This window comes from Rattus rattus, chromosome 9, assembly GCF_011064425.1.
Source record: "Rattus rattus isolate New Zealand chromosome 9, Rrattus_CSIRO_v1, whole genome shotgun sequence".
In the NCBI taxonomy this organism is placed as follows: domain Eukaryota; kingdom Metazoa; phylum Chordata; class Mammalia; order Rodentia; family Muridae; genus Rattus; species Rattus rattus.
The window spans coordinates 20,114,893-20,132,013 of record NC_046162.1 but is presented as its reverse complement, the minus strand read 5'-3'; the positions used below and the strand labels follow the sequence as shown (position 1 = coordinate 20,132,013).

Genomic DNA, 17,121 nt, shown 5'->3' with positions numbered 1-17,121 from the left:
ACAAACAAAAAAAATCTCACAATAAACAAGAGCAAACTCAACTTGGCTTTGATTGACTTCGTAACTAGATCTCCCACTCCGGCAACAGAATGACCGTGTCATCTGTGCACACGCAATCAGGAGATGGGGCTTCTTGTTATTACTTTCCCCCCAAATCTATTAAATCAGACAGTAAGAAAATGAATGCGTTGTCTAGAGCTGTATGTAGACTGATGGTTTAAGTATATGGTAAGCTTTTCCCACAGGAGGGGTGCAGGCCTGCCAGTTTCCCATCTATGCTTCCACGTAAGTCAGAACTAAAGTCTGCACTGCTTGTAATCACAGTCATTTATTTACTTACTTATCTATTTTTATTTTTATGCTTCTAGGTGGGTAAAGTGACAGGTGCCACAACTCCAGCCTCCCCTTTTCTGAAAGTCGCGGAGTTCCATTTCATCTGCAGTAATGGATGTGAAGGACCGGCGACATCGCTCTTTGACCAGGGGACGGTGTGGCAAGGAGTGTCGCTACACCAGCTCCTCTCTGGACAGTGAGGACTGCCGTGTGCCCACGCAGAAGTCCTACAGTTCCAGTGAGACCCTGAAGGCTTATGACCATGACAGCAGAATGCACTATGGAAACCGAGTCACAGACCTGGTGCACCGGGAGTCCGATGAGTTTTCTAGACAAGGTAGGCAGCTCCGCCCCACCCGATAGACTCACAGCCTAGCTCTGCCCAACCCTTTCGGGTCCAGCCCCATTCCTGTCCTGCCCTGTTTCATGGTGGCGACGGAAGTGTAAGCAACTACACAACTCTTAGTTACAAACAAATATTTGCCCTGTCTAACTCTTGCGGGTGCAAAGTTCCCTTTTGTTATCATGGATGCTATTTTGCTCCGCAATGTGGAAGGTGCTTTCAGAGAACTGCCGGAAGTTTCCTAAGATGTACCTAGAAACAGGTCCTTGCCTTCATAAAAGGCAAGTATTCCTGAGACAATAGAAACTTCCTGGCTGTTTCATCTGAGGCTTTCACACTGTTTTTTGAAGCTTACTCCAAACCTCTGAGAGCTCGTTTTGACTCTACTCAATTATATTCACTTTGAATAAATCACATACATATTAAAAGACATTCGAGAACGTTCTGGCAAAACATAGTAAATTATAACACACACACACACACGCATGCACGCACAATGTGATGCTAATTCTGATTCCTATGTTCTTATTTCCACGTTTAAGATTGTAAGTGAAAAACATTAACACTTAAATACAATTCTACCCATGCAGATCTCCGTTTCCTATGTGCCAAACCTCCCTTTTATTGCAACATCTTGGTTTATTTAGGAAGACTTCTGAGTCACAAACAGTTGGCTTTCTCTTTGTGTCCAGTATCATGTCGAATCCCGTGGTTACTTGTCTAGGCCCGTGAAGTGAGGCCGAGCACTGCGGAGTTCAGAGTGTAAGTCGCACTTGCTCTGTGCCTTTTTCTCGAATACCAGCCGAGCATGCACCGGCCACGTTAATGGCTCAGCAAAACTACAAGAGAATGCGCAAGCGCAGTGGCTGCACTAGGCAGGGTCACACAGCCAGCACCCAGGGGCTCGGCCCTGTCCAGCTGGGTTAGTGCATCATTTGTTTTGTAACAGTTTCTTTATTTCTTTTTTTCTGAGTCCTCAGCAGCAAATACCCCGGAATGAATTTAATTCCTGAGGAGATAACTACACATGGAATTCCATTCCTGGCTTCTTAGATTCCTTACTTTTTACCTTTTTTTATTTTATAGAAAATACACTCGTATCTAATTAAGTAGCATAGCGCTCGAGATTTATAGAAGTTCAGGTCAGATGTTGTTCTGAAACAACTTAAATATTCCCATTTTTACTGAACTCCTGTTAATATTTAACAAAATGTTTTAAAGAAATCAATAAGCAGTTAAAATCGCTTTTGTTGCCATCGTAGCCCTTTGTAGGAGACAATTTTTAATTTGATCTTTAGTCTTATTTTCTTTGTACCGTCCTCCTGAAAATGAAATGTACTGATATTCCCGGAGAAAACAGGGCTGTCTGATGCTCGCTGGCTCGATTGCCTTCGATCTGTGAGCAACTTTAACATGTGGTTTATTTCATTAACCTTACACCTGACCTCACGTAGTGGACAGTGGGAAGTGGACGGGAAAAAGTAAGGAGACCTAGTTTAATTAGTGAGCAGAGGGCACACATCACCAACATGGAGAAACTGGGATGTCCAGGGCATCACTAAAACTAAGTGAGACATCTGAAAAGGCAACACACATACATCGCTGTTGAAAGCTCTCCCTTCCTGTCATAGTTTTTGGTTCGTTTTTGTGCTACAGTTTTCCTTCCTGTCATCCTAGGCTGAAATACACGCTCTTGTTCCTAACCCCCATCGAAGGCAGGCCCTGGCTTCCGGATTAGGCACTAAGTTGTGGCTTCCTGATTATTGTTGAACCAAGGATTTGCTTGTCACCTTTCTCCCCTTATTAATATTTACACCCCACGAAATCAAGTGCCGGAATTTTACTTTCAAACATGCTTCTCCTCACCCTCGTCTCGTCACGTGCCCCTCCGCCATTGATAATAACAGAAGTAGCTTGGCCGTATCAAGCTCGTGGCTTTGCAATTAGCAATTCGCACATGCCGTGTGTTGTTATTGGGTCCATATTTGTTTGCGTAATGTGTTTGCATGAATTAAAAACTGTGCAGTCCAAAAGTAGAAATGAGAAGGCATCGGGAAGTATTTGCATATGTAAGTGCAATTCCTTCTGAAGGCATCTATGAATTTATGCATGAAAATGTAGTCGGAGGCTGTGTGGATCTACTTTGATGGGTTCTAAAATTGAACTCTGCAGGAAGTAAATAAGCGCATATTTAAGGAGGGGAGTATCTGGAGATACAATCTGGCGTGTGGCACACGCAGCTCGAGCCTGAACCACCACAGAGAGGGTTAAAATAAACTTGATACTCGGTAATAACAATCATTTTTAAATGTCATGCATTTTGCAGTTTACTTTCTTATTCATGAAATCAAAGTGCAGGATCATCTCAGTACTTATTAGCCTAGAGGTCCAGGAGCGGGGATCTTGGCAGGATCAACTCCTGGGCCCTGCTTAGTTAAAACCCAGGACACTGAGCATAAAGCAAACATCCTCCTCACATACAAGCGAGTCTGACAAACACGCGTGGAGGACTCTCCAGGTAGAAAAGAATTGCCACCCTAGAAAAATGATGGGGGGACCAGGGTCCTACCTGATCCAGGTACCCACGCCAGCCTGCCGCAGGATCTAACAAGAGTACAGATGATATTCTGGCCGTAGAAAGGGGCTAAGCATCACGAGGGAAAGCACCGGAAGCTCCTGTCGACCAACTCCTGCCGTACTCTCAGCACAGATCCCTTCCCGCCTTTCTCTAGTGTGGTCTCTTCTCTAAAGTAGAGACCTGTAAATTACCTGTCTGGCCTCCACTGTGGCGCATTCTGCTGGTGTGGGGGAGGAAAATGGCTGACCTTAGGTCTCGGAGCCACTGGTGTAATTGGTAATTAGTAAAGGACTAATCCTTCACTAAATAGCATCCAAGTGGACCTGGAGTGAACATGCACGACAGGACCAAGCAGCAGCCTGGTGGCACCAAGCCCCATGGCCTCTCAGGAAAGAGCTTCTACTTTAAATATGGAGGTCAGGCAAGTTCCCAAGCAGTTTGCATGAGTTTTTTTTGTTGTTGTTGTCGTTGTTTTTCTTTTTGTTGCTGTTGTTTTGTTTTTTCGAGTGTGACGTTAGGGTGCAGAGAGGTGTGATACGCTGCTGTTCTGCATGGCTTAGGAGCCTTGGGAGTCAGCCCTGCCTTCCTTCGGCTTCTGCCCCTCTGTGTGGCTGTGCCTCTTGCCTGCCTTCTGTGCTTCCCAAGGAAGAGTGCATTGCGTGAGCTCATCCTCTGCGGCGACAGGATGAAAAGAATTCTCCCAGTCCTTGAGTGCATTGTGTTAAGTGCCAGTCCAAACATTTGGTTTGTGTAAACTCAGGGCTCATAATAATGTTGTGAGGTGGCTGTTGTTGTGAGTTCCTTTTGAGATACATATTTACACACACACACACACACACACACACACACACATATATACACATATATATATACACACATATGCACACATATATACATACACACATATATACACATATATATACACACATATATACATACATACACACACATATATACATACATACACACACATATATACATACATACATATATACATATATATGTATATATATGAAAACTAAGTCGTGGAAGAATTAAATGAATTATCTAAGGTCGGGCGCATGAGAAGTGGAGACAGGTTTCACATACAGTGAGTCACACTCAAGAGCTATGTTTGAGCCAACGAACAAACAAAAAACAAGTGGTTAAACTTTGAAAAGCTGGTGGGAAAGTGGTTTGACCTTCTATTTCCAAGACTTTTTGGATATATGCTTTAAATTTTTTCTTAATCATTACTGCCCCAAGCCCCAGCCCACATGGTTGGTAACCCTGTTGTGCAATTCTATTCCATATGAACCACTCTTTTAAACGTCCTGGCATTGCTCCTTTCTCCAGTCCCATTTATACTGAATGATCCACAGAGAGCATCTAGCGAAGCTTCCCTGCCAGTCCTTGTACTCATCACCTGTTGTCCAACCTCGACCCGAAATGGTGACCAAGAAACATTGGTTGCATAAGCAGAACTGGCTGCTTTCTGTGTCAAGCAGTGCCCAGGGGACCAAAAGATTCACCCCGGCTTCCATTCCTCAAAGGGCCTTTCCTTCTAGCTAGCAGTTCAACTCTCTTGAGAGGGGGCCATGATTTAGTTTTTCTATGTATCTCAAACTGTTTGTGTCGGGGTTAAATGAAGAATTAGGGAAAACTGGGTATTTGAAATTTTGCTTTCATAAGTTCTAAAATAAATAAATAGTAAATAAATAAATAATAAATAAATAAATAATAAATAAATAAATAGGAGGCAGTATATGCTACTAACACTTCAATGTGCTTTGCAAATGTGTAAACACATACATACACATTTTAAGCCAAGTTTATGAGTATTTTATAAACTATATTCTCACTTCTGATACCTTTAAAATAATTTGTGCAATAAATTTTGCTCTGTGTAATTTGGTGTAACATCAATGTAGCCCATGTCAATGAACCAGAAATTCAGGATCCACCGGCAAGCTCGAGAGACTTATTTGTCTTGGTTCAGCTGACATTACACAGTAATGGTACTTTGAATATCTTGGATTCACTGGAAACCTGTAAGCATCCCTGTCCACAAATCTCTCCAGGTACCTTTCCGGAATATCCTAAAACAATAGCTGAAAGATCCTGTTTGGAAAAGCCCAGCACTCTAATTGAGCAGTACAGAACTACCTCTAGGTTTCAATGAGGTTAGAGAGTTTGGTTACTATTCGCAAGACTAAAATATGCCTTCGAAAGATTGCTTTCAACATATTCTGTCACCTCTAGGTGATACTTCTTTTCTTTTCGTAACTCAGCAGAGAATAGCACAGAATCTCTCTTCTTTGGTTGTCTTGGCATTTTACCAGATCTGAGGAATTCTGTGAGGAAGCCTCCATGATCTCTCCCTATTGCATGATGATGATTATGATGGTGATGATGATGACGATAAGACAAATCTGTAATCTTTGTGGGAAAAAAATGACTAAAACTTTAAAAATCCTGGCTCACAAAAGCTGGCAGTTTAAAAAAGGCAACATATATGATAGATATATAATTAGATATATTAGGATAAGCCCTATGCAAAGGAAAACTTAGGATAGTTGAAGAGACACCATGCTAAAAGTATACATCAGATGTGGTCTCTGCCCAACCGTGACCTCTGTGCCCATACTTGAGCATCAAGGAAGAGATGGGACGTCTAGAAGGTTTGTTTTACTGAACAAACAAACCCCACAAAACCAGATGCAAAGGGTAGCAGTAACAGTGTTTGGTTGTCCCAAGGGCTTGAAGAACTCACGGTTAGCTGAATGTGTGGAGATGAAAGAGTGGGAGAGGTAGGGGAAATGAACTTTAGAGATATTCTAGGAAGGCTGGGTTGGTTTCTGTTTACAGAGAATGTTCCAGGGACACAGGATTGCTGGAGCGTAAGTTTGGAGATCATGTGTTTAAGTACTCAAACCTTGTGGCCCAAACTGGGATCACAGGGAGGGCTGGTGCTGTTGGGGTTTCAGGGTGTTGAGTAAGTGGAGACAAATCTATTGTTCAGGGACTCTGGAGCAATGGCTGCTCTCTCCACCTGTCAGGAAAACGCTGCGTTTACTTAAGGACCTGGAAAGGTCAGTGCTTGTCAATAACCCCAGAAGCAGAAGGGCACGACTGCTTATCCAAATTCTTCTGGAATGGCAAGACATGAACCTTCATGAAAAAGTAGAATGTTTTTAGTGTTTGGAATACATTCCTCCATCATATTAGATCCTGCGGCCTATGTCGAGACCAAGAGCATAGGCAGAATACCGGAAGTGGATCTTTAGCAAGGAAAGCCATGAGAAAGACGGTATTAGGTGTGCTCCACTGTTAAAAACAAAGACTATTGTCTGCTCTCTGCCACATGCTACATAAACCAAAACTACTTGTGTGTGTGTGTGTGTGTGTGTGTGTGTGTGTGTGTGTGTGTGTGTGTGTAAATGTGAGTACAAGTGAGCTTTCTCTCTGCTGGCTTGTGACTTTAATGAGAAAGATAAGTATAAGAACAAGACCTTCTTGCAAGTGCTGGCCTTGGACAAGCAGGTGAGGCTTTGAGGAGAGCTGGAGATGTTGCTGCTCCCAATTCTTCCCACTCTGGCTCTGCTGGTGTTAATCCCCAGGGCTTGAAAACAGAAGATGAACTCGCTCGCCGGTTAAGATGTTTTGTGAGACTGTGACTCTTTGAACTCAAGCTGTTCTTACACCATGCAAGTGATGATGTCTAACAGGCCGTTATCTGAACAATTTTTTGATATCCTGGAGAGAAGCTTGAGCCATAGAGAGATGTAGAACTTGATAGTTAATAATCTCCCGGGACTTGGTGTGATCACCTTGACAAAATGTGTCAAAAAATAAGGAGATCCCATGAGGGCTCATACAATCAAAAACGAGGGAAGAAGAAAAGAGCCTTGGTGGGGGGCTGGAATAGCCCCGTGGTCCTTCACACGCTCTGTCTGGTTCTGTTTCATTTCTATCAGTTTTATTTCCTATCTCAATAAGTAGAGTAGGCTTGATTTTTAATCTCCTAAAACGGAAGTCACAAATGTTATTGACGCGGGGTTGTGTTTGCCTCCAAAGTGTTTTGTTTAACATGTACATTGATGTAGGATGTTGAAAGGCAAAACCCAGGGCTCCCAGATATAACATTTGCCTAAAAGGTCAAAGCCCTTTAGTCCGGGATCTCTAGTGCTTCAGATATAGCGGTACAGTCAGAGAGAGAGAGAGAGAGAGAGAGAGAGAGAGAGAGAGAGAGAGAGAGAGAGAGAATGTAATCAAATGCTCTTATGTTCTCTTCTATTCCCTTCCTTGAAGAATACCAAAATCTCAAAATCTCTGCCTATTCCAAACCTATTCACACCAAGAGGCTTCAACTGTGGGCTTTCTCTTTGGTGACATTTGTGCCTTCCTTATTCACCTAGCTTTTATTTTTTTAATTGGAGATTTTTACTTACATTTCAAATGTTATTCCCCCTATCTCATCCCCCTCCCCTTATTCTATAAGGGTGTTGCCCCTCCCCAACCATCCCTCCTTCCCTACCTCTAGCCTTTTTGGGTTATTGTTGTGTTATCTCAGAGTGACTTAGCTGATGTGGACTTACCTTACTGAGACTCTCCAGGAATAGGAGCTAAGCAAAGTGATCTAAGCTGATCTGCTTTTACTTATAACTGAAAGGGATTTTTTTTTGACTAATGGCTCATTGCCCCTTCTAATGAGTATGCTTTAAAGCATAGAAACAGACACTATTGCCTGTCTGTTTGTCCAGCTGTCTCTCCAGACTGACAACACCATATCATAAGCTAAAAGGCCAGCATGAATGCTTTCTGTTAGCAGGGCACGGTGCTTAAGTCTTGAACTACAGTCTCAAATCTTTGTGTCTGGGTGCTTATGACAGAGTAATACTACCATTCCTCTAGGCTGCTGCCACAGCTTGCAATGGACCTCTGTAAGGACCTCCTTTGCTATACATACAGAAGACTTCAGAGTATATATACTCAGCAGTAGGACAGCTTTCTCACTGGAAACTTGAGGAAATACGCGCAGCGAGAGATGGGGCAGTAGCCAGCGTCTGCCTCATCACGATTTGCAGGCTTGGTCCAGGGTTGGTGCTGCCCCTCCAACAGATGTGTCATCCTATTGATAGTGTTAGAGGAAACATTACATTTTCAATGTCATGTTTGAGGCTTATAATTTAATTTTCAGCTCTGGCAATCCTGGAAGCATCCCGCGAGATGCGGTGGGAGGGGGGCTGTTGTGTCTGCCGGAATGAATGCATGTTCTCGTTCGTTCCATGAGCACCTTCATTGGCATGCGTGCCTCACAAGCTCCTGCTTCGCTGCCACGGCCAAACTCTCACTCTTCCAAGGGACTCAGTATTCCTCCAGCATGAGCTGCCTTCCTCCCCACTCAACCTCAAGTCAGCTCTCCGTTAGTCATAAATCTCTGCTGGGAACCATCAGAGCAAATATCGAATGTTCACAGGGATATTAAAAATAACCGCAGCACAGACTCATCTAATAATGTTCAACAGCCTTTTATAATATTTGGAATATTTTGCCAAAGTTACTGGGAGCATTATGCTTAATGCCTTTTCCCCAAGACAGAAACATCTTTTCAAGAATGAAAAAGAATCAACAGAGTCAGGTGGGCTGTATTGTGTTCTCAGCTCATCTCTTCCTCTCTCTCTCTCTCTCTCTCTCTCTCTCTCTCTCTCTCTCTCTCTCTCTCCTCCTTTGGCCAAAAGACAGAGAATATGAAGCCTCTCTTTGTTCCCTGATTTATGAATAGTCTGCAGTGGGCAATTGCAGTCCCAGTGGGATGCATTTTATTTTAAAAATAGTTCGGAGCGCTTTCTTTTAAATTCCCCTATGTCCACAGCCACCTTGACTGTATAATGCTTGCTTCTCGGTGTGTCCTTGTGTGGTTAAGGTCTGCCCCACGCACTGGGAGTTAGAGCACTGATTTTATTTGTAGCACTTTGAACAGAAATGTTGAATGTATTTGGAGAGTAATTCCAGAGGGTTAAATTTGTTTCTATGGATCTGGTTGTTGTGGGGAGAACACTTAAAGAAGCACAGGGATGTGGAGGCAGGGCAGAGGGGACCTCAGTGTTCTAAAAGGAAATTTCAGGCAACTGCTCCAGAAATATCCATAGGCCAAACTAATCTCTCTTCAAATGACTGTGGATTTAGGAGACTCTCCACCGTCCGTTTTAAAAGGAGCCCTGTTCACCTGGCAGCCTTGGGTTCAAATTCTCCTTAGTTTACAGTGACATTTCATTTAGTGCCTGTCCCCTGACATTTGTCTGCATTACAAAGGCTGTGCACAGAGCTGACCCAGTTAACACTTTCTGCTTCCAAAAGCCAGAGATCCTGCATCAGGGAGGCCGGACACACATTACCAAGTCCTAGCAGAGCACTGAGAGACCTGGCCACACTCCAGGTCATCTCTGTCTCACGACTGGTTGTGGGGTGTCTACTGTCTCAGACAGTTGAAAAAGCCCAATGCTTGGGTCCCACCCTAAGACTAACTATACCTCAGCTCCCTACACACACAGGGTGGGATGGGGAATGAGGCATTAAAGGTAGATACTTTTAAAATTTATATTGATTTGTTCATTTTTTTTGTTCATTCATTCATTTTATTTAAAGTGTATGTGTGTGTGTGTGTGTGTGTGTGTGAGAGAGAGAGAGAGAGAGAGAGAGAGAGAGAGAGAGAGAAGGGGATGGGAGAGGAGAGGAGAGAAGGGAAGGGAGAGATGGAGAAGGAGAGAGGGAGAGGGAGAGAGACAGACAGAGACAGACAGAGACAGACGGAGACAGACAGAGACAGAGGGAAGAGATAAAGACATAGAGACAGAGAAAGCATTACCTCCAGTATTGCTCCTCAGGTACTGCTCAGTTTTTAAATATTTTGAGCACAGTCTTTCACCATATGGAGCTTGCTACTTGGGCCACACTGTCTGAGCCCCATCTTATCCCCCACTGCTGGAATTGAAGCCCATGGCGCATGCCTGGCATATTTACATTGAGCATGTGGGGGTCCAACTCCAGTCCTCATGCATCTGAGTCAAGAACTTTCTATGCTGAACCATCCCTCCAGCTCCTCGGAGTATACGATTATAGAAATCAGATGCGAGTACCTCACACTGTGCCTGAAAAGATTCACTTCCCCATCTAGCCCCTTCTTCTGGGATGGATGGCGCTTTCAAGACTACGGGCCTCATTCCTGGTAGAGTGGCTTGGATTCTCACTCTTCATTCAGAAGTCCATCAGCATAGCTCTACTAGTCAGTCCTAATTCTTAATGGATCTCAACTCAGGTATACCATTAGTCCAACCGTAAGCCCATGCTGTAGTGACTCTGCAAGAGTGGGCCACCACGTGCTCAGTGAGCAATACAAGTTATTCTCTCACCAGGCTCTACTCCTCTGCTCTCCAGTCAGAGCAAGCAGGTGGCCCGATTCTTCTCTCTGCTCTGCCTCTCCTCGTCTTCCTTGCTGTTAAACATTATAAGTGGAGATTTAATTTGAGCACCTGGCTGGGGATGTAGTTCATAATCAATTAATTATGTTAATTGATCCAACATCCTCCAAGTCAAAGCAGCAATAATGAATTTGATACCTCCATGGGAAGAAGTACAGGCTAGCTGTGTTTATACAGAAAGGGGGAGGTCTGGAGAGAAGGTGTCACATGTAGTATGTCTCGATCCCCTTTCTCGTGTGAGGACGTATTAAGGGTAAGGATTGTTATTACAGAGACTAAAATGCTCCCGAATCACAGTGAGTAGGCAGGACAGATAGATAAGTGACGTAGGCCAGGCTTTCAAACACATGTGCACACTGGAGATGCTCTCATTGGAGCATGCATGTCCAGATAGGACTTCTTAGGAAACGCACATCAGTATCATCGTGGAATTCTGGTTTAAGTCTAATGGATCTTCCGGCTTCTGAAGACGAGAATAAGCTGGAAATTGTTCATGAAATCTCTAGGTGTTACATGTTTAGAAAGGCCATTTCCAAAGTAAAGTAAGCTTCCTGGGGCATCCCTTTTTCATCTCTGGCTCTGGTCATTCCTGCTAATGAAGGTCTGACTGTCTTCACAAGAAAGACAGTGAAGCCAAGGTGACACAGAGAATTCAGGGATTCAACTGCTGGGCACCTTCTTGGTTTAGGTTAAGAAACTAAAAGGCACGCTGGTGACAGATACGACAAGTAGCCTCCCTTTAATTGTGCCACGCAGGGTGTAAAGCTTCATAAAGTCCCAGTTCCCGTCCCACGAGGTCTTCTAGGCCGTGAGCAGCCCTGTGACTCATCATTGAATTGGGCTTCACTCTGGTCCTGCTTCTGTGCCTGTCCCTCACTCTGTTCTGTTCGCTCTTTCCCAATGCGTTGTCTCAGTCTCTGCTAACGGTGTCAGTCGGGTTAAGACAAGTGACAACTAATTTGTTTTCAAAGTCACTGTGTAGGCCCGGAGAAGGCTCTGGGGGGCAGTAACATTCCGGGGCTGTCAGTATGGAGCCTGTGTTTCAGGACATAGCGGGTTGACTAGAAAAACACCTGCCTTGACTTGCACCTACAACTTAGTCCATACTGTGTCTGACTAAACTTTATAAGGGTTCCCATTTATTTCAAATTGTTTTACAGAAGGAATCGTGTGCTTTTCTGTTTGCATCGTAGGTGGCTGGTTGGTTGGCTTTTAGGAGAATTTTAATAAGCTTTTCATCTTAGAATAGTTTCAGAGTCCCATAAAAGCTGTAGAAACCTTATAAAATTGTGTGCTTGGTGTTGAAACTGCTGATGGTGTCTTTGGTTCATAAGGAATTCTGATGGCATACCTGGAATGTCTGACATTGTTCTCCCTTCCTGAAACCACCACTTCAGATCTTAGAAAGTGCACCGTAGGAAGCCGTGTATATATACACACTCCTTAAGCTCCCTGCAGGGCACAACAATGTCCCTGCTCCTGTAGCAGCAGCCAGGCACAGTGCCTGGATATTTAATCAATGTTTGTTATTAAACAAGGGATTCCCTTCACATGCCAATGTCTGAAGAGAAGGTGTCTATTCCCAAGGCCTCCATTGACCTTCCTCCACCTAACACCCTTTCCCCTGTGCTGGTTGTTTTGCTTCTACTAGTATAGTTTAGGAATGATGGTTGGAAGGCAAGATATTCCATTTTTGAGATGGTTTTCCCAGTCCCATCATACTCTCATTCACAATGCTTTATGAGCGTGAAACCATGGGCACTTTATAGGATAGCTCTACAATATGTTTCAGCTACATCCTTAAAGAAAGGCAGTGTGAATTTCATTTCCTTTCATGGATTTTACACGTTTGTTGGGAAGTTAACGAAAGCATAACTAAGAGTGCATGCTATATCAGCCTCAGATCTCAGAGAACATTTACAAGATCTTTTCTGATCCTTCAAACCACCAATAATGGTACTAGGGCTCATGGGAACTACTTACCCTTTTATCCACATCAGGATGACCAATAGTCATAAAAGAGTGTTCTGGATACTTCAACAATGGTTACCTTTATGCTGGAGAGCCTGTGAGACCGGAAGCTGCTTCGTGTGTGAGACTAGAAGCCTCAGAAGATTCAGTCCGGTGCTAATAGCCTTGAGGATTCCAGGAGAGACACTGTGTTTCAGCTTGCGTGATCAATACCATGAAACTGAGGTCATTTCCCATGTTATTGAAGAATAACAGCAACAGTAGCGGCAACAGAATAGATGCAGTTACCAGCAAGGGGTAAAGGCAGACAGGCGAAAGCTAATTTTCCACTTAGTTTTCCTAATATTAGGCTACCACCAGAATGTATTGCCCACTCCAGGGGGATGTTTATTTCCTTAAATTATTCCTTCCAGGAAATGCCTTTGCAGATCCATCATAGGTGTGTCTCTTAGTAGATTCCAAATTCAACCAACCTTGCAATCAAGATTAGGTATCACCTAGAACAACCTATAAAAATGTTACTACTAATAATTTTATCAATCACTTTAAGGGGTATAGGTATTTCTCATGTACATTACATGTAGCAGCCTACTATCACCAATTTGAAAAATGGAAAAGAATCAAATTATAGATAGCCACAACTAAGGAAACATGCAGTGGGAAAATGTACAGTGCGCTTTTGAGTGAAAGACAAATACAGTGGCATTTCATTGTAAAGAAGTCATCTCTTCTCTGTGGAAAACATGCAAAGGCAGCATTACACATAACAGCTCACAGGGAACCAAGAACGGACAAGGAAAAAAACGGAGTATATTTGTACAGTGGAATGGTACTCCGCTGTATAAAGAAGTTATCTGCAACATGAATGAGACGAGAAAGCGTTTGTTGAGGGAAACACACCAGACGCAAAATGTCACATAACTAGTATACTCACCCATGTCCAGTCACCTAGAAAATCAGTCAAACTTGTAGAAAAGAATAGAGTAGATCAGTGGAGACTAGGGATGAGAAAAGGAAAGAGGAGTTCAGGAAACTAAGAGAAACTTCAAGTCCGGGCATATGTGCTTCCGGAGAAGGGAGGGTAAAAGGTTGCTGTGCATGAACAATGCATGATACGGGCTTGAGGACATAAACAACTGGGTAAGAATGCACCCAGAGACTCAGGCACTTATGGATGTGGAGAGATGGCTCAGTAGTTGGTTAAGAAGGCTTGCTGCTATTCCCAGAAGACCCAAGTTCAGAACCTGGCACCCATGTTAGATGACTCATAATCACCTGTGACTCTAGCCATAATGGATCCGGATGCTTCTTTCTGCCCTACACATGTATCACCAACACATACACATGTAGACACACACACACACACACACACACACACACACACACACACACACACACACGTCCACACACATGAGAGACAGAGAGGGGAAGGGGAGGAGGAAAACAGCTCTTTAAGGTAGCAACCATCCACTTCACTTATCAGGCCACGCTCTTGAAATGAGTTCCTTCTAAAGCGTTCTGTCTTCATCATGACGGGTCTATCCTGTGCTACAACATCCCATGCTTACCCACTCTTATCTGACATAGAGAGCTGTGAATGTAATGTTAGTGGGTTAAGTTTTCTGAGTGGTTAGCATAGGCCTCCCCTGTAGTCTATGACATTGGTAGAGAAAAATTACCTATTTGCTCAAGGACGGTCAAGTTGGAGTTGCTCGATGGAGGCCAGGTCATTTGTATGTAAGGTGTGCAGAAAAGACTCACACCTGAGCAATCTGACTTCAGCGGCAGCTGTAAATTGTTTGTTGACCGACTATGTAACACCCTGTTTCCCTCAACCCTTGCCGCAGGGAAGAAATCCAATCCATATGTTGAGATGGTATAGGCAGGCAGGCGGCTGGAGAGCAGAGTATTATTACAGCCATTAGGACGATGCAGAAGGTTATTTTGGTGCTCCGATCTGTGCAGCCAGATGGAAACCGGAGTTCAAGCTTAGTGTCGTCAGACAGCAGAGGCTTCGGGCAAAGGGGAAGGCATGGGTGAGTGATTTTTGACTGTTTATCTCTAATGTGTGTGGCCAGTGTCACTCCCAGCCCTGATGGCTGTGATTTATTCTATTATACTGTCAGTATTAAACACCTTAGCTGGAGAAAAATAAAAGGCGGGATCCAAATGCGGTGTCATTGATGTGACAGATGCTCTTTCTCTGGGTACCGGAGATGATGAGGGCCTGGAAACTCAGAAATGCCATGTCCTTGGAACATTAGATCCGGGCAGGTCCTTAGGGACCAGTGAACATGCACCATGAATTTGAAAGATGAAGAAAAGACATCTCTGGGAGCTTGGGGGGTAGCTAGGGCAATGCGTGCTCCCGGGTTGAGAGGTAAAGCCCTCGTTTCCGCTGGTTTCTAGTTCGATAGCCATTCCTCTCCATCACCTGCTGGTTAAGTTCATTGCGGCTTCTAAGTTCACACAGTTGACCTTGACACCAAATAAAGAAGCTGCTTATATCCTAACAAGGGTAAAGAGACCTCGGAGGCACCAGGTGAAACTTCTTTCCTTTGCTTGTCTGTGGCCACGTGAGTGCTATTATACCGTGGTACTGTGGGTATTAGCGGCCAACGCCTGCCTCTCTCTCTCTCTCTCTCCCTCTCTCCCCTTCTCTCTCTCTCCCTCTCTCTCCCTCTCTCCCCTCTCTCCCTCCCTCCTCCTCCTCCTCCCTCTCTCTCTCTCTCTCTCTCTCTCTCTCTCTCTCTCTCTCTCTCTCTCCCTCTCTCTTATTTTTGGTCAGCTCTTTCCCTTCCTGTGAACCAAAGGAGCCCCCTCTTGCTCCCTGACGGGCAGGCCACCATTTGCCTGTTGTTGCTTCCAGCTCCTACGTGCTCAGCAATCTTCCTACAGACCTCTCTGCCTACCTTTGCCTTTCCCCTAGTGTTTCCCCTGTGAACAGAGAGCAGAGGCCGGAGAGGTCCGGGTTTAGCCTACAGTGAAGCCTGGCTGCTGTCTCCAACCCTGCTGCTCATGCTCAGGCATCGCCCTGCAGAGATTCTAGCAATTCAAGGATTTTACACCCCTTCGTATCAGAAGACTGGCGTGCAGTTTGGACCAGAAAGACCTACACTAAGCAGAACCAATTGGCCATTGAGTTTAGGAGACCAAAGTCTCCTCTTGTATTTAACATTACCTATAGAAAGTGTTCTCTCTTTTATTTTTATAAAAAAAAACCTCATTTATGTTTTATGTGTATGAGTGCTTTGCCTGTATGCATGTATATGAACCACATGTGTGTCTGGTGCCTGTAGAAGCCAGAAGAGTGTTTAAGATACCCTGAAGCTAGAGTTAGATGTGGCTGTCCACTGCCCAAAATGTGTGACTGGGACCCAAACCTGGCTCCTTTCAAGAATAAGTACTCTTAACCACTGAGCTTCCTCTCTTCAATGACAAACATCCCTACAAAGAATGACTGTTACTTCAAGTGCCTACCATGGACGAAAATACCTAAATAATTTTATATGTCCTGTTAATGTATTTGAAAGTTGCTATCTACTAAAACACAGTTGTGTATAGTCAGTCAACCCCAAGGGGAAGTTTAGGCTAGGAGACTGACCCCATCCATACCAAAAATATTATATATTTAAGATGTCAACAAACAAACAAAAATGCTATTTTCCTTCTGTCCACACTGCCTGCCAGGCCGTTGTGAAGACACTACCCAGCATGGTAGATCTCTTCCCATCTCTAAATTCTTCTTGTATGGCAGGAAACCCATATAGCTTATAGCCCAGAGCTCATAACAACCTTCCTGTAAATACAGTCCTAGGCTGTATCTGATATATAGCGTCTACGGGATGAGGTCTAGGGACTATAGGGATAGCTCTTTAGTTACAAACAGAGATTGCTTCTGCCCAAAATCTGAGTTTGTTTCCCAGCATCCACATGGCAGCTCACAACTGCCTGAAACCCCAGTTCCAAGGCATCCAGTGCCATCTTCTGGCTCCTGTGTGTACCTGCATGCAAATGCTAACAAACAAACAAACAGCAGAAACAAAAACAAAAACCAAACAGATACACTTACATACATGAAGTAAATAAATAATTCTTAAGAAAAAGAAGAGATAACATGGTTATGATTAAAGGGCTGATTACAAAGTTTCCATGTCTAACCTAGGCAGACAAAGAAAAAAATTCCTCTTCAAGATGATATAAGGGCAATCACCATGGAGAAAGGGGTGGGCTGTAGGAAGCCTTCCCTACCCACTCAAAGCGCAGTCCCATCAAAGATGTGGCTATTCAATGGTATTATCATTAGAACTCCTCAAGTTCTGGGTTACTTAGTTACTGAGGCTGGGATACTTATCTATCTTTGCAACAAAGTCTGAGCCTGCTCCTTATGTCCCCTAATAAGCGCATGCGTGTGACTGTGTGGAGGTAATCCTACT

The 17,121-nt window shown here is 43.9% G+C and overlaps 1 protein-coding gene across 3 annotated transcripts in view; it reads left to right on the top strand.

Annotated features, from left to right (window-relative positions):
• Positions 1–373: 373 nt before the first annotated feature.
• Positions 374–17,121, top strand: part of Tenm2 (teneurin transmembrane protein 2) — a 935,438-nt gene continuing 918,690 nt past the window's right edge. For all 3 annotated transcript variants that reach the window (XM_032911994.1, XM_032911993.1, XM_032911992.1), the window contains exon 1: positions 374–670. In XM_032911994.1, the coding sequence (XP_032767885.1) occupies positions 445–670 (226 nt within the window). In that variant the 5' untranslated portion in view covers positions 374–444. The remainder of the gene's footprint in view (positions 671–17,121) is intronic.